We start from the raw sequence: 20,437 nt of genomic DNA on the forward strand, positions 1-20,437 counted from the left end.
CATTCCCAGCTCCCCACAGCCATTCCCAGCTCCCCACAGCCATTCCCAGCTCCCCACAGCCATTCCCAGCTCCCCTCAGCCATTCCCAGCTCCCCTCAGCCATTCCCAGCTCCCCACAGCCATTCCCAGCTCCCCTCAGCCATTCCCAGCTCCCCACAGCCATTCCCCGCTTCCTAAAGCGTTTCCTTCTTACCACGTTTTGAGGTCCTTTCCCTATGCCAAGTTCCTTTAATTCTGCTCTGGCAGTAAGGGAAGGGGTCACAGCCCATTTTGGGGAGCTGCAGCCGTGTCGGGTGGCAGTGAGGTTGGGGTTGTTCCGTGCCCTGCAGAGCTGGGGGATGGTGGGAGCCGGTGAAACACCAAACCAGTGCCTCCAGGAGCTTCGTGGGTGCCCGTTTGTTTGCAGGGCTGATACCCTTATCAGCCAGGGCCACACCAGCCCCTCCAGAGGTGCAGAGGAGATAGCACAGCATGGTAGGAGGCGTGGGAGTGCTTGCTTGTAATTTTTTAACATTAGTTTTATCTTTTTTTTTTTTCAATGAAAACCCCAACACAAAGTCCCTTTGCCAACCATAACTGCTGATATCTGCACTGTGGCTTAGTTTATCTCCGGACCCACTGCTGAGGTTTCCTGGCAGAAAACGTGCACCAAGCATGTGAGAGAGGCAGAAATGTGGTATAATAGCCAGTCCTGAAGGTGTGCAGTGGGATGGGCTGGTTTTAGGGTATCCTTGTATGTGGGGTGGGAGTCTTGTCAGTTGGAGCACTGCTGAAATAACACTGAGGAACGAGGGGAAGGGAGCTGTGCCTTTTGCTGTGATTCTCATTTTGGCAGGGAAGGAATTTTGACATCTGTGTGCGTTTGTGCAGGTTTTACACAGGTTGCTCAAGAAATGAGCCCCTGCACTTGGCACCCAACTCGGCTATGTTGAATTTTGGGAAGAGCTTGCCCTCTGCTGCACAGCCACCCAGCAGCTCTACCTCTTTCCTTTAGGAAAAGAAGTGAGGAGAGGCCTAGGTACTGCTTTCAGAGCCCTTTCAGCTTGGCAGTGTTGGTTTTCTTGCCCTGAGTGAGTCTTACACCCATGCACTTCCCCAGCAGGGAATGTTCTGATGGAACTCTCGCGTCGGAGATGCCKCCGACCAGGAAGTGTTGGTGTTGGCAAAATGTGCTCCTGGGATGTTGCATGGAACCTTCCTGGCAGGCAATGCCAGGTCCTGCATTGTGACATTGGGAGAATTTGTCTGACAAATTGCCTGCCCCAAGCTCCTCTGGAGTTTTTTTTTCCCTTCCTGAAGCACAGAGAGAGAAAGGCTGTTTGTAAATGGTGTGGAGCAAGGAGGCGTCTTCCCGGTTTTTCCTCTCTCCTTCATTGGGAGCCAAATTAAAGTGGAAAAGCACTGGGGAAAGGAATGAGAATTCCAGATTGCTGTGCTTCTTGCTTTCTTACAGTGTGCCCAAATCTTCCTTAAATCTGTGCTTGGGAGATRTTGCTGAAGCTCTTTGGTGTTGTGTCCCAGTGTGGGCAGGGGTTTGTCCTAGAAACTGGCTCAGGAAGCTGCTGGGTGGTTGGAGGGGAATATTCCCATGATCTGTGGAGGTGGTGAGTACCCGAGCTGCAGACATCCCTCAGGGTGGTGAGGATTGCAGCCTGGATTGCATCCCTCAGGGTGGTGAGGATTGCAGCCTGGATTGCATCCCTCAGGGTGGTGAGGATGCCAGGATTGCTACTGGCTGAGCCAGGATTGCAGCCAGGATTGCAGGCTTTCCCTTAAACCTGCTCATTCCCAATCCATGCCCATCCTGACTGCAGCCAGCTGCAGATTACTTGGCCTTTAAATAGAGCTAAATCGTGGTTTTTTTATAGCAATCTCAGCTCAGCACTTGCTGTGTGCTTGTTTGGGGTTGATTGGTGCTTCCTTGGGTTTGGGGAAGGTGAAAAGAGGAAGGAAAGGGAAAATCTGAGCTGTTTGTCACACGGAGCTTGTGGTTTGTGAGAGCCCTGCTGAACCGGTTGTGATGTGCTGAACTCRCTGGGAAAATACCTCTGGAGCCAGACTCCTGCTTCCCCTGGGGCATTTGAGTTCTGGGATTGAGTTGTCATAAATCCCTTTTTTCCTTGAACCCRGGGAGAGTAATAACCCCAAGAGGGTTGCTTTCAATGTTCCATGTCCTGGTTTCARGCATGTGAGTTCAAATTCAAGTGCTTTTTGAGTTTTCTCATGCCTGAAAAGGGAAGCAGAGATTTCACTGGCTTTATACCCCCAATAACTCTGAGCAATGGACGTGCGAAATCTCAGTTTACTGGGAGATGTGCCTTGGAGCACTTGTGTGGGTGGTCTGCTGGAACAGGGGCGTCTCCTATTTCAAATATGGAGTGTGGGGTGGGGGTGACAGGGAATCCATGCTCCAGATGTGGGCATGGATGCTCTCAAAGCAGGAGCTGAGCCATCAGGGAGCTGTTGTCCGGCACGGTCACACTGAGAGGGGGTGGTGGCACAACAGCCTTTTGTTGGCAGTGAGCAAAGGGGATTGCAGCTCCTGTCCCTGCGCCCTGTGGGAATGCTGTGAGGGATGGCAGAGCTCAGCCTCATCCTGAGAGCCTTGGTAGACTCTGGATTCTGCATGGAAGTCCTTGTGCTGTGTCCTGCATCCTGAGCTGCTCAGGCATAGCAAGGACTCGTGGCTGTGGCATCTCTAGTGCTGCCTMCCACCCTTGGGAAGGAAATAAAATACTGTCCCCAGCTACTGAATTGTCCAATTCTGCCTGCCTTGTTCCCTGTCCTTGATTCCTCTCCTTCCCTCTGCCTGCAGCAGTCTTTACAYCTGACTCCAAAGGGCATTTCCCAGTTAGGCCACAAGTACAACTATTCCTCTATGGCTGTAGAACCCTTAATGTTACATTATCTTCCAGTATGATGGAGAAGTGCAATTTATAAACTGGTTTCTACTTAGTGAAAGAAACAGTGGGAAAAACAAGTCTTAATCTCTGAGTCTGGAGAGATCAGTGGTATAAGAAACAGTGATGTTTTCACAATCATGGAGTCATGGAATAGTTTTGGGCTGGAAGGGACCTTTCATTCCAACTCCCTGCCCTGGGCAGGGGCTCCTCCCACCATCCCAGGGTGCTCTAAGTCCTGTCCAACCTGGCCTGGAACACTTCCAGGGATCCAGGGACAGCCACAGCTTCTCTGGGCACCCTGTGCCAGGGCCTCCACACCCTCCCAAGAACAATTCCTTCCCAATCTCATTAGATGCTGTTTCARTTGCTGGGTAAATAGTGCCCAGGGAGCTGAGTGATGCCCTTCAAATGGCCTCATGTGGCTGCTGGTGCCCCCTGTGTGTTCCAGGGCTGAAACTGCTTTCCCAAGGGAAGGCTGAGCCAGAGGCTGCTCGTGAGCTGTGGATGACACTGGGGTGAAGTCCCTGGAGTGTGGTTGGACRCTGGGGGTTCAGTTGCAGCTCCTGCCATACAAACCTGGATTTCACTGGTTGTGGTGTAACCACAGTGAGTGAAAGCCGAGGGAGAGGGAGATGCTGGCACAGGGAGGACAAGAGCTCCTGAGTCTCCAAGTGCTGGTCACCTTGTGCTCCTCTGAGCCTGCTCTGGGGCAGCCTCAGCTCAGTGTGTGTAGCTCCTGCTGAGTGTCAGGTGTTTGAGCTGGTTTGCAGACCTGTCCCTCACCATCCCCAGAGTTTCTGGCACCCTCAGACCAGCCGAATGCTCCCRGCCAGGACAGAACATCACAGGGTCCCTCAGCGTGTCATACCTGCCCTGTTTGTCTGAACTGGGGTAGCTTTGGAGCTGCCAGGATTGCAGGAATGCTCTGGTCCCGGGGTTGGGCTGCTGGGAGCTCCCTGACCTCCTGTGACAGCTGGGGCAGGAATTTGGCTGTGCCTGGGGTCACGGGGACGGTCTTGGTTCACTGCAAGGTTTCTCTGCTTGCTTCTGTCAGCTCTGAGACAATAGGTGAGGTTTTCAGCGGGGACAAGACTACCCAGAATGGTGCTGAGCCTTGCTGGGGGGAAGGAAATTTTCAGAGCAATTCCAGAGGAATCCCTTGTGCTTGTTAAGTGTTGGGGGCCAAGTGTGAGCTGGGGCTGTTCATTTCTTGCCCCATCCTATGAACTTGCAGCACTGCCACACAGTTGCATTTACAAATTATGTGTCAGCATCATCCTCCCAGCATCCAGAGCTCAATTTTTGGCTGCTGGATATCACCAAAACCACAGCTGTGGAGCTGGCAGACAAAAAGCATTTTATTATCTCCTTTTTCACCTTTTTCTCTTTGCTCTGTTGATAAACCTGTCCTGTGGGCCCTTACAGGGAGATCTGTTGTTTATATCTGGGAAGATTTGGTACAGTTGTTAAAAATTGGGAGCATCTTTCTCCTGCACAGCACTGGCATTCTGAGCAGCCTCCTGGAGCTCAAGTGTCCCTTCAGAACTGGGAAGCAGCTCTTAAAATTATAATTTGCTGCTCTTTTATGGCACTGCAGTGTGTGGCTGCTCTGTCAAGGCTGCAGAATCCAAGTCACTGAAATTCAGACTCCAGGAGTTTTATACTGAAGCCCTATTAAGGAACTGATGCTGTAAATTATCTTGTCAAGCTCTCTGTGTTTAGGTTTGTGGTGTTGAAGAGCTGAAGCTTTTTCACTCAAAAAACAGGAGAAATGCTATAAATAATATTTTGAAAAGAAAATCTTTGAAGATTGTTACAAGATCTGTCATTGTGAGTGGCTGGGATACAAGAGCTGTGCTGGGGCTGGTGGGTAGGGTGGGTGATGGTGATGCCAGAATTTTCAYCAGTCTGAAATTTCTGTGGTTGTGTTGAAATAAAAAAGGAAAGTGTGTATTCAGAGCAGCAACATCTGCTGGCTTGGACAAAATCCGTTTGGGGGGTTGGGACCTAATGCATCCAGAGGGGGTTTGACAGCTGAAATAGGGATGTGCTGCCATCGTGGTGAAGGATATCCTTGCTTTGGAAGTAAGGAATCTGCTCTCTGATGATCTTAGCACCTCCATAACAGCACTTCACTTGCCACAGGGCCAATTTTGGGGATAAGCCATGACATCTGTCCACAGTTCTTGGCCTGCTCTCTCTGGAGCTGGGTGCCTGAGCTGAGCAKTGTTTCCTTGGACTCCTCACTCTGGGCTTCCATGGAGCACGTCCTGGCGCTTTGGGATTGTCCTGCTGGGAAAAGGGGTGTATTGATGTTGAGGTGATGATGTTTGCTGTCCACTTTCTGGGTGGGTGCTTTAGTCCTTGCTGTGGTATTTTGGGCTGTTTTTTCCCTCTGGTGTGTACTGGCCAGGACTCTCTGCAAGCTCCCCCCCAGCCTCCCATGCATAGCTCTAATTCCGTCTCTCTGARGGCGAATCCCAGCGCTTTTTGCTCCCTCACAGAGCTAAAAACTCCCGGAGGTTCAGCTGCCTCCACCTCTATGCACTGCATGTCCACATTTGACCTCCCTCGGCCAGGTGCTCTCCATGTGTAGTGCTCAGATCGCTGCGGGAAGGGGGAACTGGGAAATCTGCCGGGATCGCGTTATGCAAGAGCCGAGTGCCAGTGGTGAATAAGCAGATCCAGCTGACCACGAGGGCTCTGAAGGGCACCTCTGCTTCTTTCTCTGCGTGTGGACTCAGGAGGTTGCTGTTGGCTCCGAGCTGGGTCAGGTGCCTGTCTCGTGTGTGGGTGCTGATTGATAGGAATTGGTTTCCCATGCAGATTGGCATGGGAAGGGAGCTCGGGGAGCACAGTCCTGGTTTCCTTGGGCAGGGGAGYGAGACTGTTTGAATGGCTGCAGCTGATTTAGGGCAGTCACCTTGCAGACCTTTGCTGGGTGCAGAGGAGAAAATGATTTTAGCAGCTCTCTCAAGGTGGGAAGGGATCCTTCCTGGGAGCACAGTACATGCTGCAGAATGAAGGGGTGACTTGGGAATGAAAAYTGGGGCTTGATTCCTTTGGGGCCAACTCACCCCCTGCAAAAAGGTGTAACCAGGCTGTGCCCTGGGTCTGAACTTACTCTGTGGTGCTGAGACACAAACCATAAGTTTAGGAGGCACCAGGAGGATTTTGTGTCCTCATGTTGAGCTCAGATGTGGCCCTGGGATAAACGTGTACCACAAAGCAGTGTCAGGGCTGAGCAGGTGAGAAATGTCCTTGGGCTCTGGAGGGGTTTGGAGATTTGAGTTTGTGTCAGGCAGAGTGGCTTCCTTTGGTAACAGGCAAGCCCAGGGATAAGGTTGGCAGTAGGAATCCCTGGATTGCTGCCCATTCTTCCCTGGGAGGGACTGTATCTCCATCCCATAATGAACKTGGTCTGACACTTTCTGAGAGCAGCCCCAGGCTGTGCCTGTAACACTTCCCTCAAGAGACCAGCAGAGTCCTGTGCTGTGATGTTCTTACAGAATTACAGAGGTTGGAAAAGCCCTCTGAGATCATTGAGGTCAACCATTAACCTGCCACTGCCGAGGCTACCACCAGGCCATGTCCTCATGTGCCACATGAACACATTTCTGTGAACACTCCAAAGGATGGTGACTTCAGCAGTGCGCTGGGCAGTCTGTTCCAATGCATGACCACCTTCTCCAAGAAGAAATTTTCTGAGTGTCCCAATATCTCCCCTGCCCTGGCCCAGCCTGAGGCCGTTCCCTCTCCTCCTGTCCCTGTTCCCTGGAGCAGAGCCTGACCCCCCCGGCTGTCCCCTCCTGTCAGGGAGTTGTGCAGAGCCACAAGGTCCCCCCGGAGCCTCCTTTGCTCCAGGCTGAGCCCCTTTCCCAGCTCCCTCAGCCGCTCCTGGGGCTCCAGACCCTTCCCCAGCTCCGTTCCCTGCCCTGGACTCACTCGCTCCAGCCCTTCCAGGGCTCTCCTGTCAGGAGGCTCCCAGAGCTGTCCCAGCACTGGAGGTGCCCCAGCAGTGCCAGCTCAGGGGATGGGCACTGCCCTGCTCCTGCTGCCACCCTAGAGCTGGGACATGCAAGCTCTAAGCACTCTTAGACAAAAACAATGATGGAAGGGAGAGGCTCTAAAGAGCCACAAAATGTGGGATGCTGGAGGTGGGACAGCTGGGAGAAGGGAGAAGAGCAGCAGTGGAAATGGCATGAGAAAGGCCAGYGTGGTGTACTCGGTGACTTTGCTTTTTGAGCAGCCAGAGGCAGCGGACACAGTGGGACGTGGATGTATAGGGAGTGATGGGATGGTGTTCCTCCAAGGGAACAAGYTCCATCTAAAAACCTCACCCTGTTCTTGCTTCTCTGTTTGAGGACTTTGTCCAGCTTTGGTGGCTTGGACACGAGTGCTGCCAGCTCGAGGTGTCTGCACGGGTCTGAGCTGTGCAGGAGGGTGCTTCTGTGCTGTGCTGGTGTCAGCTACAGAGGCATTGACCCTTCCTTGTCTGTTCCCGTGCAGGACGCAGGCRGAGATGGCCCACACTTGCCGGGGCACCATCAACCTGTCCACGGCCCACATCGACACCGAGGACTCGTGCAACATCGTGCTGTCCAACGGCGGCAGGACCTACCACCTGAAGGCCAACTCGGAGGTGGAGAGGCAGCGCTGGGTCACGGCCCTGGAGCTGGCCAAGGCCAAGGCCATCCGCATGCGSAACAACCAGTCAGGTACGGTGCAAGCAGAGCCTTCCAGCCCCTCCTGCTCACCCCTGTGCCCAGTGGTGCAGAACCCGCCCAGATATGGTTCTGTGTGCAGCTGGAAGCTGCTGATGGGCTCCCAGAGACACAAAGGGTTGGATGCAACCCTGCTACTCCTGGTGTCCTCTCAGCTGCCTGGAAGCCTGAGCAGCTTCTTAAAAGTGTGGGAATGGTTGTAAATTGTGGAGAGCCAGGAGCAGTGAGCTAATGATGCTACTTCTGGAAGGCAGAGCGGCGTGGCTTCCTCTGGGACACCATGCTGGGAGTGCTGTAGATGCAGTGCTCGGAGGCCTGGGCACCGCAGGAGTGGTTTGATGGGYGACTGCCACGAATATTTAGTTGAGCTATCTCACTCTGTGCTTATTTCTCCTTCTCTCCTTTCAGTTTTGGTGTTTATTGGGGTAGGTTTGGGGCAGCTCTGCTTTGTGAAGCTGTCAGAACCCTGTGCCTGCTCCTCCCCAGAGTKACATTGTTCCTGCTCTGATGGGTCACTTAGAGGCTTAACAAACAGAATATTTTAGAAATATTTCAATRGTTCTGTGATTCTGTGTTTCAATGTCTATAACTCTTAGGGGATTACCATTGGGTTTTCTTCCACAAGCAAGCACAGCTTCAAGCTGCAGTAAACAAACRTCAGAAATGGAAAAGAGGAGGCTCCAGGGACACCTCAAAGCCCTTGCAGGGCCTAAAGGGGCTCCAGGAGAGCTAGAGAGGGACTGGGGACAAGCGATGGAGTGCCAGGACAAGGGGAATGGCTTCCCAGTGCCAGAGGGCAGGGTTGGATGGGATATTGGGAAGGAATTGTTCCCTGGGAGGGTGGGGAGGCCCTGGCACAGGGTGCCCAGAGAAGCTGTGGCTGCCCCTGGATCCCTGGCAGTGTCCAAGGCCAGGCTGGACATTGGGGCTGGGAGCAGCCTGGGACAGTGGGAGGTGTCCCTGCCCATGGCAGGGGATGGGATGGGATGATATTTAAGGTCCCATCCAACCCAAATCACTCTGTGATTCTGAGTGCTGTGAACTCTCTGTCCCTTAATATCGCAGCTCTGGAATATGCAAATACTAACAGAGAGCTCAGCTGGCCCAGGAGAAGGTGGAAGGTTCTGGGCGCGATGGTTTGGGTGGGCAGGGTGTGCCACTGAGCTGGTCCTGGCTGTGGGGTTTTTCAGCTGAGTGGGGGTGTGGGAAGGATCTCCTGCAGATTGGGGTGTGTGGGAAGGATCTCCTGCAGGTTGGGATGTAGGACAGGATCTCCTGCAGATTGGGGTGTGTGGGAAGGATCTCCTGCAGGTTGGGATGTAGGACAGGATCTCCTGCAGCGGTAGTATGTGGTTTTACCTTCCCTTCAGGGCCGTGGGGCTGTGGCGGTGCTGGCTCAGTGCAGAGCAGCCCCGGGGCTGTCAGCCACGCTCCTGCTGAGTCAGGCCCAGCTATTTTGGTTTGTGCCCTGCCMTGTCTGCTGCCCTGAGGCCCTGGCCATGCCCAGTCCAGCTCTGGGGTGCTCAGGGCTCAGGGCAGTGGCTGTGTGGATGTGGCTGTGCTGCCCCGTGGCTCTGCTGGCTGTACTCTGATCCCGGCCACAGAGATAATGGGGGACAGAATCCACACCAGACTCGTGTTTTTCATGTTTTTCCAAGCTTTCCTGATCTGATCCCAGAGGATAAGACACGCTGTAAATGGGTGCTGAATCCTTGTGCTGTGGGGCTGAGAACATCAGATCTTTTACTTTATGCCTTAATGTTCATCTGGCTGATGGTGATTTGTCSAAATTAGAAATCTTTTAATTACAGCAAAGAGTGACTGTGTGTTAGGTTTGACTGTTTGCCTTGAATCAAAATAGAATTCCTGATGCTTTGCCCCTCTGAGCACTGGGGTGGATGTTCACAAGTGAAGGGAAGAGGTTGTGGATTTGCTGTAGAAGTCCTCAGTCTTTCAGCTCTGCTAATGTGTGGAATTGTGTGAGTTGCCTCYTCTTACCCTGAGGGATCCCAAAACCTGTGTGTGCCCCAGGGTGCCCTGCAGAGCCCAGCTGGACTCCTGTGGGTGCAAAGGGTGATGAGCAGCTGAAGGGATTTGTGCCAACAGGGAGCAGCATCTGTGGCTCTGCGAGATTGGAAGATTGGGAGAGGGTGGCAGAGGGCAGGTGGGATGGACAGAGKAGCAGTTTGTGTCTGATGCTGTTTGTCCTTCTGGGAAAGGACCCAAGGAGAACCCACACTCTTTTACATCTTAGCTCACAGGCACAGCCTGCTGCCGTGGCCAGGGCCTCCCCACCCTCCCASGGAACAATTCCTTCCCAATATCCMATCYAWMYCTSCYCTCTKKCASWKKRAARCMATTCCCTGTGTCCTGTCCCTCCATCCCTTGTCCCCAGTCCCTCTCCAGCTCTCCTGGAGCCCCTTTAGGCCCCAAAAGGGGCTCTGAGCTCTCCCTGGAGCCTTCTCCTCTCCAGGTGAGCACCCCCAGCTCTCCCAGCCTGGCTCCAGAGCAGAGGGGCTCCAGCCCTGGAGCAGCTCCGTGGCCTCCTCTGGACTCCTCCAGCAGCTCCAGATCCTTCCTGTGCTGGACCCCAGGGCTGGGGMAGCTCTGCAGGTGGGGTYTCACCTGAGCAGGGCARAGGGGCAGAATTCCCCCTCCCCTGCTGCCCACGTGGTTTCAGGGGCTCAGGGGACATTTCATGGCTGGGGCATGGGCAGCCCTCACTCACCAGCCCCAAAGTCCCTGTCCCCAGGGCTGCTCTCAAGGAGTTCCTCTCCCAGCCTGTACTCATGGTTGGAATTTCCCTGAGCTGGATTCAGGACTTGGCACTTGGACTTGCTGAACCTGGTGAGGTTCTCCTGAGCCCTCTCCTCCTGTCCAGCTCCTGGATGTCCCCGTCTCTCTGTTGCATGAACAGCACTGTTCAGCCTCAAGTCACCCACAAAGCTCCTGGGGCCTGAGCCGGGATTCTGCATTCACCATTCCTTCAGGAATCAGTGATCCCTCAGGCTGTCAGGATATTTGACATTTGAATGGAAGTTTGATGGGTAATAGGACTGGCAAGTCAGAAAAATGCTGCACAAATCTTTGCTACTGGGACACTGTTTTGGGRTGGATGAAAAGGGTCTTTTCCCCAGGAGTTCTCCCAAATTCAATAGCTGGGGAAGTGTTTTTAACTCAGCTGCTAGCTGGAGCTGTGCACCCACAGGGGCCATTTCACAGGACTGCTTTGCATGGCTGTTTTTAAAAGGCAAACCTGTCCCTAAACTGAATATGGGGTGGGAGACTTTGCTGTTCTGTGCGTGCAGGAGCTCTGGTTTCCTCTCTGCCTGCTGGGGAGCCAGGAATATTTTGGTGACGAGCTGTGACCTGGGACATTGGGGTGACCTGAGCTCCCTGTCCTCATGCTGCTTCCCAGGGAGAAACCTGCCCGGGGATTCCGGGCGGATTAGCAGCAGAAAGTGAGAGCGGAGCTGAGCTGCTGGCTTAGCTCTCTCCTCAATTACCACGTGTGCTTAATTCCTCTGAAACACACGTGGAGTGTGACAGGAGGACAGGACAGCCCCAGATCAGGCTTTGCTCTGCCCAGCCTGGCATTCCTGCTTCTAATTGGGRTTGCAAAGTGTTGGTAAAGTTGTAGTAAACATAATGGCCCTGTGCTCTTAACCTGGCCTGAAAATCAGATTTTTGTATTTATCCTCCATATTTGGTCACTGTGGTTGGTGGATTTTTTTTAAACAAATATAGAAATTATCCTTTCTTTTTAGGGCAGTGTCATGACATTCAGGAATTGTGTGAGTGCTGAATATTTGAGGATTGGTTTCCCAGCTCTGTGGTAAGGGGGTGTTTGGTGAAGTGTGCAAGGGAAGGGTGGAAATCTGTCCCTGGTATTTTAAACCCTGGGAAAACTCCCCAAAATGGATCTAGACTGCTTGGAGGGGGAGTTGGTGACTCCCTTTGACTCCCTGCTCGGGGATTCCTGGGAGGAGAGGGCGTGAAAGCCGTGTTGTGGTTCCATTGCTCGCCTGATTCAGAGCAGATTCCAGGTGATAGRAAGTGATTTTTGCGCTCATGGTGCTGAAATGCAGGAGAGGTCGGTGCTGGTGTTTGTGCCAAGGTCAGCTCCCCTGCCAGCTGCCCTCAGAGATGTCTGACTGCTCTGGCTGTGCCTGGAGTCAGTGCAGCAGAAAAAAATGGGAATTGATAAGGAAAGTGGAAAAGAGGGAATGCAGATTTGCTCCATGTGCTGCTGGGATCTTCTCCCTGGAGAGGCCCTGTGTCTCCCCACAGTGACTCATAGGGTTTTCAGCAGAGCTTAAAAAGAAAATCCAAAAAACCAAACAGGCACATGATTAACCAGAGAAATAAAATTTCCTCCAACAAGGGAAGGAGGATGATGGAAAGGAAATATTCTTCTGGGAGAAGGACAGCTGAAGGTGCCACATGGACGATGGTCAGTGGTGCAGGAAGGGTCTGGAGCCCCAGGAGYGGCTGAGGGAGCTGGGAAAGGGGCTCAGCCTGGAGCAAAGGAGGCTCCGGGGGGACCTTGTGGCTCTGCACAACTCCCTGACAGGAGGGGACAGCCGGGGGGGTCGGGCTCTGCTCCAGGGAACAGGGACAGGAGGAGAGGGAACGGCCTCAGGCTGGGCCAGGGGAGATATTCCCCTTCCTGGAAAGGGCTGTCCAGCCCTGGCAGAGCTGCCCAGGGCAGGGGTGGATCCCCATCCCTGGAGGAGTTTAACAGCCCTGTGCATATGGCACCTGGGGACATGGGCAGTGGTGGCTCTGGCAGTGCTGGTTTGATGACTGGACTTGATMTTTTCTAACCTTAAGAATTCTGTGACTGTCTGARTGTAGGGAAAGTTGGGGACAAGTGCTAACAAGAAGAAGGAGGGAATTATCAGGTCATAGGTTTAAATGGAGCAGGAATAATTAATACTTTGTACAACACCCAATTAAATGGTGGCACTCGCTGCTGAGAGCCAGAAAATCCAGGGAGACTCAACAGATTTGGCACAATTTCATCCCTTGGGATGCAAGCTGTGGATGGAATGTGACCCTGTAGCTCCTGAGGCAGCAGAACCCCAAAAGGGAAGGATCAGTGCTCAGAGGAACCTCTGCCTGTGACCTGTCCTGGTGTCCTGTTTCCAAAATGCCAATTGCAGTTTGCTGGCTGGGGAAGAGATGGAATTTCCTGGGTGTTTGGGCTGACCTTGTGCAACCATCCCAGGGAGGATTCACYTCGTAACCAACCCCTGTGKTATGGGTYAGTGATTTGGGATRATGGGGGTTGACTGCTTGGGTTCCYTGGTTATTCTTCCTGCCTTGATCCATTGTTTTCTTCCTGGAAAACAGGGAGGGATTGCTTTTGGGGGCTTTCTGTGGGGTACAGGACGGGTGGTTGTACTCTGGCCTTGAGGTGAGTTCCCATTGCAGCAGAGTCAAATCTGGAAATCCCATTCTGGAGATGGAACTGGAGCTGTAGGGGTCCCACTGCAGGGTTTGGGGTGGGCAAGAGCTGAGGGGCAGCTGAAACCAGCAAATTCCCCTTCTGCATCCCAGATCCAGCCTTTGTGGTAGCATTAGAAACYAGCCATAATTAATTGTTCTCAGCTTTCCCTTTAGTCACCCCTCTGATAATGTCACTTTTGTTGCTCCCTTTTTGGCTGTTTTTCGCCCTTTTTCCAAGGCAGGGGTTTGTTTGCAAAAGCCATTTTGACTCAGGCCTGTGGCACTGCAAAACATCTGGCACCTTCCCTGTCCTGCTCCATGAATTCTCCCCTTGTTGGTCACAGAAGCCCCTGGCCAGGTGGCCGTGGCTTGTGGCTCTGCTGGGCTCGTGGCAGGACGGGACAATCCCTGGCATTGTTGTCCCAGCTCATGGCTGGCTCTGGCAGTCCTGCTAGTCCCAGCTCTCTGGACAGCAGAATTCCCATTTTCCCTTTTGTCCTGCTCCCTGTGAGTTTCTCCATCATGTGAGCTGTTTTTCCTGTGTTATTCCCAGCTCTTTGGACWGCAGCATTCCCTCTTTCCTGCTCCCTCTGAGTTTCCCTGTCACTGAAGCTGTTTTCCCTGTGCTGGAGGGCTCATGCSTGGAGGCACTGGCTGCCAGCACTGTCACCTTGCTTCCACTTGTCTTTTTATCCTCAGGAATCTTGATTTTCCCGGGATAGCCAGCTGCTCTTACTCTGCCAGGAGCTGCTGCCGTGGGAGATAGAACTGACAGTGCTGCTATGGAATCCTTGGGTTTCCCGCTCCTAGTGGTTCCTGTCTCCTCTCAGTGCCTTGTGCACTCACATGTGTTCCCTCCTGCAGCTGGCAGGGTGTTCTGGCCCCCCAGTTTCCCACTGGATTGGATGGGTTGGTCCATCCCAGCCACCACCAGAGAGCTGCAGCCARCCCTTCAGCTCCTCCTGCTGCAGCCAGAGGGATGCTGGAGGGCAGGAAGGGATTGCAGAGGGGTCTGGACAGGATGGGTCCATGGGAAGCTATGCCAGGGACAGGGATTTTGGACAAGGGCCTGGAGTGACAGGTTAGATGGGATGCTGGGAAGGAATTCCTATCTGTGAGGCCCTGGCACAGGGTGCCCAGMGAAGCTGTGGCTGCTCCTGGATCCCTGGCAGTGCCCAAGGCCAGGTCGGATGGGGCTGGGAGCAGCCTGAGACAGTTGGAAAGTGTTCCTGCCCATGGCAGGGGTGGCACTGGATGGGATTTAATCTCCCTTCCAGCCCAAACTGGTGCAGGGTTCTTTTACCTACAGAGCCTCCAACTGCTCCCTTCTTGTGGCTGCTGCCTGGCGGTGCAAACACGAGGAGGAYGGGAGGAATCTTTAGATTTTTTCTATTTCACAAGCCAGAAGCYGATTCCCTCCCCTCACTCCCCCGCCTTATTTTTTCCCTTATCTGTTTTTAATTCCCTTGCTTCTGTTTCCCACTCCACTGGCACGTGGGGATGGAGTAACCCCATAGCTGTGCTTCCCTCCTCGCTCCTCCTGTGCTTCCCAGGTACCATACCACATTCCCTGCTGTTGTTTTGCAGATGTAATCCATGATAATCATTGCCATGAAGGAGCCCAGAGAGCAGTACTTACATAACAGCACGAATTAAACATTCCAGCAGGAGCTCAGAGCCAGCAGTATTTAGGCCATTCCCGCTGCTCCTGCCTCATCCTCCGGAGTGAGCRAAGGAGCCGTGGCTGCTCCTCATCCTCAGATGGTTTCTGTGATCCCAAGGTGTCCCTGGCCATGGCAGGGGTTGGAACAAGATGAGCTTTCAGGTACCTTCCAACAGAAATCAGTCTGTGAKTCTATGACAGGACACAGGGAATGGCTTCCCAGTGCCAGAGGGCAGGGATGGATGGGATATTGGGAAGGAATTGTTCCCTGGGAGGGTGGGCAGGCCCTGGCACAGGGTGCCCAGAGAAGCTGTGGCTGCCCCTGGATCCCTGGCAGTGYCCAAGGCCAGGCTGGACATTGGGGCTTGGAGCAGCCTGGGACAGTGGGAAGTGTCCCTGCCCATGGCAGGGGTGGCACTGGATGAGCTTTACGGTTCCTTCCAGCCCATTCTATTCCATGATCTTGTGATTCAGCATTGGGATGAGGATTGCTGGCACAGCTCCTGCTGCTCTCCAGTGCTGCTCTTACCCCTGCCCGAGAGCTCAGGTACTTCCCCACCCTCCCTGCCCTGTGCCACTGCCTGGGGAATCCTGGTGCTCCTTCCTCGGAGCAGTCACCCCTCCTTTCACCCTCTTGGCAGCATCTTGGAATGTTTTAGGACTCCCAGAATCCCTCAGCAGTGTTGGCACTCAGCTGCGTGTGGCAAGCCAGGCCCTATGGCAGTTTCTCCATGGAGCTTTTTGGGCTCCTGTGTTCTCAGCATTCCAGGTGAGGCTGCAGCAATAATAAAAACATCACCCTGGAAATAAACAGAGGAACGTGATGGAGCGGAGGAGTGCTGGGGGCGAGGCTCTGGGAAGGGCTGGCGCAGCAGGAGCGGAGCAGGGTGGGCAGGAGGCTCYGTGCCCACGCCAGAGCTCGGGAAATCGCTCCTGCCGGAGGAGGAGGAGGGTGGGATGTGCAGCACGAGGATCCCGGGGGAGGTTTACATTGGATATTAGGGAAAATTCCTTCATGGAAAGGCTGGTCAGCTGTTGGAATGGGCTGCCTAGCTGGTGGMGTCCCCATGCCTGGAGGGATTTAGCAGCCATGTGGACGTGGTGGCGCCTGGGGACTTGGGTGGCTTTGGTGGTGCTGGGGAATGGAGGGACTTGATGATCTCAGAGGGCTTTTCCAGCCTTGGTGATTCCATGATTCCCTGCACTCTGCTGGCACACCAGGCCCCTTCCTTCCTCACCAGGGTGAGCTGGGCCAGCTGCAGTGAAGGAAAAAGCTCTTTTTTGGCTGAACTGATGCAGAAGGAGTTTGCTGCAGGCACACAGGGAGGAGAAATCCTTCTGGGTCCTTGATTCTCCTGGCTGGTGCCTGTGGGAGCTGGGAGGGTGGGTAAAATCCAGGGGGTAAAAATCCTATTGTAGGCTCAGTTCACCCCATGGCCAAGGTGGAGAGCAAATTCTCCAGTAAAACTGAGAGGGAGAGGGATAAATTCCTGTGATGGGGATTGTGCTATTCCTGGAGTTGATAAACATCAGGGCAATTGAGAAATTGATAAATACCAGGGCAAAACAGGTTATAAACTGATAAGCTGATAAATACTAGGGCAAAGCAGGTTACAAACTGATAAATTGGTAAATACCAACGCAAAACAGGTTATAAAGATAAATACAAGGGTAGGATGCTCTCTGTTGTGCTGTGTTTGTAGGTACCACAAACCCATTCCTGTTTCCAGAAGTGCTGTGGATTGTGCTACCAGTTTGTATTTCTCCCATGCCCATATTCTGTGTTGCTTTAAATCTGTTTTTTCCCCCATGAATCCATGGATAATCATGGAATGATTTCTTAATAAATAATTATGAATAAATTATTTATTAAATATACAATGATTATTTATGGCCTTTTCAGCCTGTGCTCTGGACAAACACTTCGAGTGCACAGCGCAAGTAAGGGGATTCCCATCATTCCATATTTTCCAGCTTTGTAAATCAGTTTTTCCCTTCTCTGAGTCTCAGTGGCTTTTTTTCCATTGCTTCCACGTGATCTCCTCCCTTCCACACATCTTTTTGACAAAAAGAATTTCCCAAGGTCACTTGGCAAGGCTTCAAAGCCCAAACTGCTGGCCCCTCGGCAGCTGTGCCCACATTTCACCTCAACTGAGTGTTGATTGTTTCCATTAGGGAATTGCAAGTGGTATTTTGTGATTTCTCCAGGAGTTGGAACAGCCTCGGCAGGGTCACAGAGTGAYTGGAATGGTTTGGGGTGAAGGGGACCTAAAATCCCATCCAGTGCCACCCCTGCCATGGCAGGGACACCTCCCACTGTCCCAGGCTGCTCCCAGCCCCAATGTCCAGCCTGGCCTTGGACACTGCCAGGGATCCAGGGGCAGCCACAGCTTCTCTGGGCACCCTGTGCCAGGACCTCCCCACCCTCCCAGGGACACCTTTACCCCGAGCAGGCAGAGCATTCCAATTCCCAGTGCCCCACTGGTGCCCAGCAAGGTGGGACCATCTGCCCTCATGTTCATCCCAGCTCCAGTTAAAAGTTCCCAAAATGACAAACCCAGTGAATATCAGCAAGTGCAGCAGAGAAGGAACACCAGGGATCATCCTTCCCACTTCCACCTCCACTTAGAAAGGGGGATTTTTAAGATCCCGGGGAATACACAGTGCTTGCCTGGCAGGGAACCAGGAGAGACTCACCCTTGGTGACAAGGCTTTGGTGTTTGAGCAAGAAAACACTTTTTTTCTACTACAAAGCTGTTATTTTTCACAACAGGCAAGAAAACGTGGTTTCCCTAAGTACCAGTGACACACCAGGTTTAGCTGGGGAAGACTATCAAAAATATTTGTGCTAAAAATAATAGCAAAACTTTMAAGCACTTCTACTGCTGTCTAAAATGGGAGCATGCATTTATATGCTGGAAAACCTCATTCCCAAATGAAAGCTCCCAGGTTTCTAGAAAAACATGACATGAGAAGGGACTGGACAYGGAGAAAGCAAAACTTCATCCACTGRGAGAACCAAAGGGTGAGAGTTRCCTGAAGGGAGCCTGCAAGAAAGATGGAGAGGGAATTTSGGGTAGTGACAGGATACWGGGAATGGCTTCCCAGTGCCAGAGGGCAGGGATGGATGGGATATTGGGAAGGAATTGTTCCCTGGGAAGGTGGCACAGGTTGAAGCTGTGGYTGCCCCTGGTTCGCTGGTAGGACAGGGCTGGACACTGGGGCTTGGAGCAGCCTGKGACAGTGGRARGTGTCCCTGCCCATGGGATGAACAATTCTACCACAGGGGATGTGGGAGCAGGAAGGGAACAGAGCCCTGCAGCCGTGTCTGTGCTCACCCTGGCTCCTGTGCCCTGAGCTCTCTTTTGGTGCTGGGAACAGATTTTTGTTACTAAAATTTTTGGGGCCGGTTTCACCTGTGAGCAGTTTTTAATGCTCTTAAAACAATTAAAGTTTTTAATTTGTGTTTAGGAGCACAAYAGGGATTTTCTTACAATTGGGAGCACCAAGGGGGAGATTCCCAGCTCAGGGAATCAGATCAGTATTTCACTGTTATTGTCAGTCATTTAAAATTCCCACGGGCTCTTTTCTTTACCTGGCACAGGAAAATGCTGTTGGAGATAAATCAGGTTTGAACTCTGGAAACAATAACAGTTCTTGTTAATTAGAAATGAGTCACTGGATGAAAACTGATCCTTCAATGGGTCTGAAGGCATCTCTGGAGGGTTGGGACAGAKGTGGCAGAGCTGTTGGACGCTGAGGTATGAGGGACTGGCAGGAGATCTGGTGGTGTTTGTGTCTGATGAAGCCCAACAGCTCCTGCTCCTGGCCACAGAAAGGAAAATGGGATTGGAGTTGGTGGTGGGATCCCACAGCTCTATGCACCTCTGGCAGGGCAGGGGGAGTCCCTCAGGATTCCCCCTGCACATAAAAGAGTTTGGGTTGGATGTGCTGGATCCGTTTGTTACCCAGGATCAGGGAACTGCTGGGACTCAGCCTGTGGGAACAGAGTACCTGTGTGCCTTGCATCCCCGTGGGGTTTCTGACATCTCTCTGGGCACATGGGATATTTGAGCATGCTGCAATCACAGGATCATGGAATTGTTTAGGTTGGGAAAGCCCCTAAAGATCACCCAGATCCCTCCATTCCCCAGCACTGCCAAATCCACCACTGCCCCTTGCCCCTAAGTGCCACATCCACAGGGTTGTTCAATCCCTCCGGGGATGGGGATCCACCCCTGCCTGTGCCAGCCCTGGACCACCCTTTCCATGAGGAATTTCCCCAATATCCCCCATGTCCCTCCCCAGCCCAGCCTGAGGCCGTTCCCTCTCCTCCTGTCCCTGTTCCCTGGAGCAGAGCCCGACCCCCCTGGCTGTCCCCTCCTGTCAGGGAGTTGTGCAGAGCCACAAGGTCCCCCCGGAGCCTCCTTTGCTCCAGGCTGAGCCCCTTTCCCAGCTCCCTCAGCCGCTCCTGGGGCTCCAGACCCTTCCCCAGCTCCNCCCCCTGGCTGTCCCCTCCTGTCAGGGAGTTGTGCAGAGCCACAAGGTCCCCCCGGAGCCTCCTTTGCTCCAGGCTGAGCCCCTTTCCCAGCTCCCTCAGCCGCTCCTGGGGCTCCAGACCCTTCCCCAGCTCCGTTCCCTGCCCTGGACTCGCTCCAGCCCCTCCAGGGCTCTCCTGTCAGGAGGCTCCCAGAGCTGCCCCAGCACTGGAGGTGCCCCAGCAGTGCCAGCTCAGGGGACGGGCACTGCCCTGCTCCTGCTGCCACCCCGGGGCTGGGGCTGCCCAGGTGCCACTGCCCACCTGGGCACTCTTGCCTTCATGTCCAGCCACTGTCACCTGTCCTTTCCCCCTGGCCACCTTCCAGCCGTTGCTGTTTGCACCCAGCTCCCATCCCAGCTCATGCAGCAGGAACAGGTTGCCCTCTCCTGGCTCGTTGCTTTCATGGAGCTGCGTTTTCCCCGAGGTTTCCCAGCTCTTGCGTAAGCCCTGTCCCTGCAGAGAGGAGAGCCCGGCCTTGGAGGCGCCAGCCTTGTTTGCTGCCTGTGCTTGATTTTGCCTTTGAAGGATCCTTGGAAAAGCAGGATTTGCCAGCTGAACCCTGCTCAGACCCTGCTGGGGCAGGAGCCATCTCCTCCAGTGGGGCTGGCAGGGGAGAGCTGCTCCTCCTTTTCCAGAATTCCAGTCCCTTTCCCTGCCCCAGGCAGAGCCCTCAGCCCCCCTTTGTGGGGACCCTCAAATTCCCCGTGCCCCCACACTCCGGGCTGGAATTGGCTTATCCAGCTGGGCTGTGCTGGCACATTGTGGTGCCTGTGCTCCTGCAGCACCTTGACTCCTCCCAGCGCTGGAATCTGATGCCAACAGAGGCTCCTTTGGGGCATTTCCCCGGATCCCTCTGGGAAATTTTTAATTCTTGTGGAGTTTCAGGAGTCTTTAAGCTAAAATTGTCCCTCTCGGGAGTGAAGATCAGCTTGCAGAGGATATAATGCCACTTTTATTCTACTCAGCTCTTTATTTTATTTGAAGAAATCTCTCTCGTGTAATAACTTGGAGTCTGCTCGTTGGTCAGGGGTGGGATTCGTGGAATGCTGCTCCTGCAAGGGGCTCTGCTGGGGCTTCTGGGCTGCTGGGATGAGGACATTTGGTGCCCTGGGTGGGCTGAGCGGCCTCTCCTGCAGGAACCCTGTGCTGGGGTGAG

At 53.5% G+C, this 20,437-nt stretch overlaps 1 protein-coding gene across 1 annotated transcript in view; it reads left to right on the forward strand.

Moving 5' to 3' along the window:
* Positions 1 to 20,437, forward strand: part of OSBP2 (oxysterol binding protein 2) — a 93,841-nt gene that overhangs the window by 17,995 nt on the left and 55,409 nt on the right. Inside the window, exon 3 of the mRNA XM_057383910.1 lies at positions 7,413 to 7,621. Within this exon, the coding sequence (XP_057239893.1) occupies positions 7,413 to 7,621 (209 nt within the window). The remainder of the gene's footprint in view (positions 1 to 7,412; positions 7,622 to 20,437) is intronic.

This window comes from Malurus melanocephalus, unplaced genomic scaffold (genome assembly GCF_030028575.1).
Source record: "Malurus melanocephalus ecotype Western Australia unplaced genomic scaffold, MMel_1.1 scaffold_669, whole genome shotgun sequence".
NCBI lineage: Eukaryota > Metazoa > Chordata > Aves > Passeriformes > Maluridae > Malurus > Malurus melanocephalus.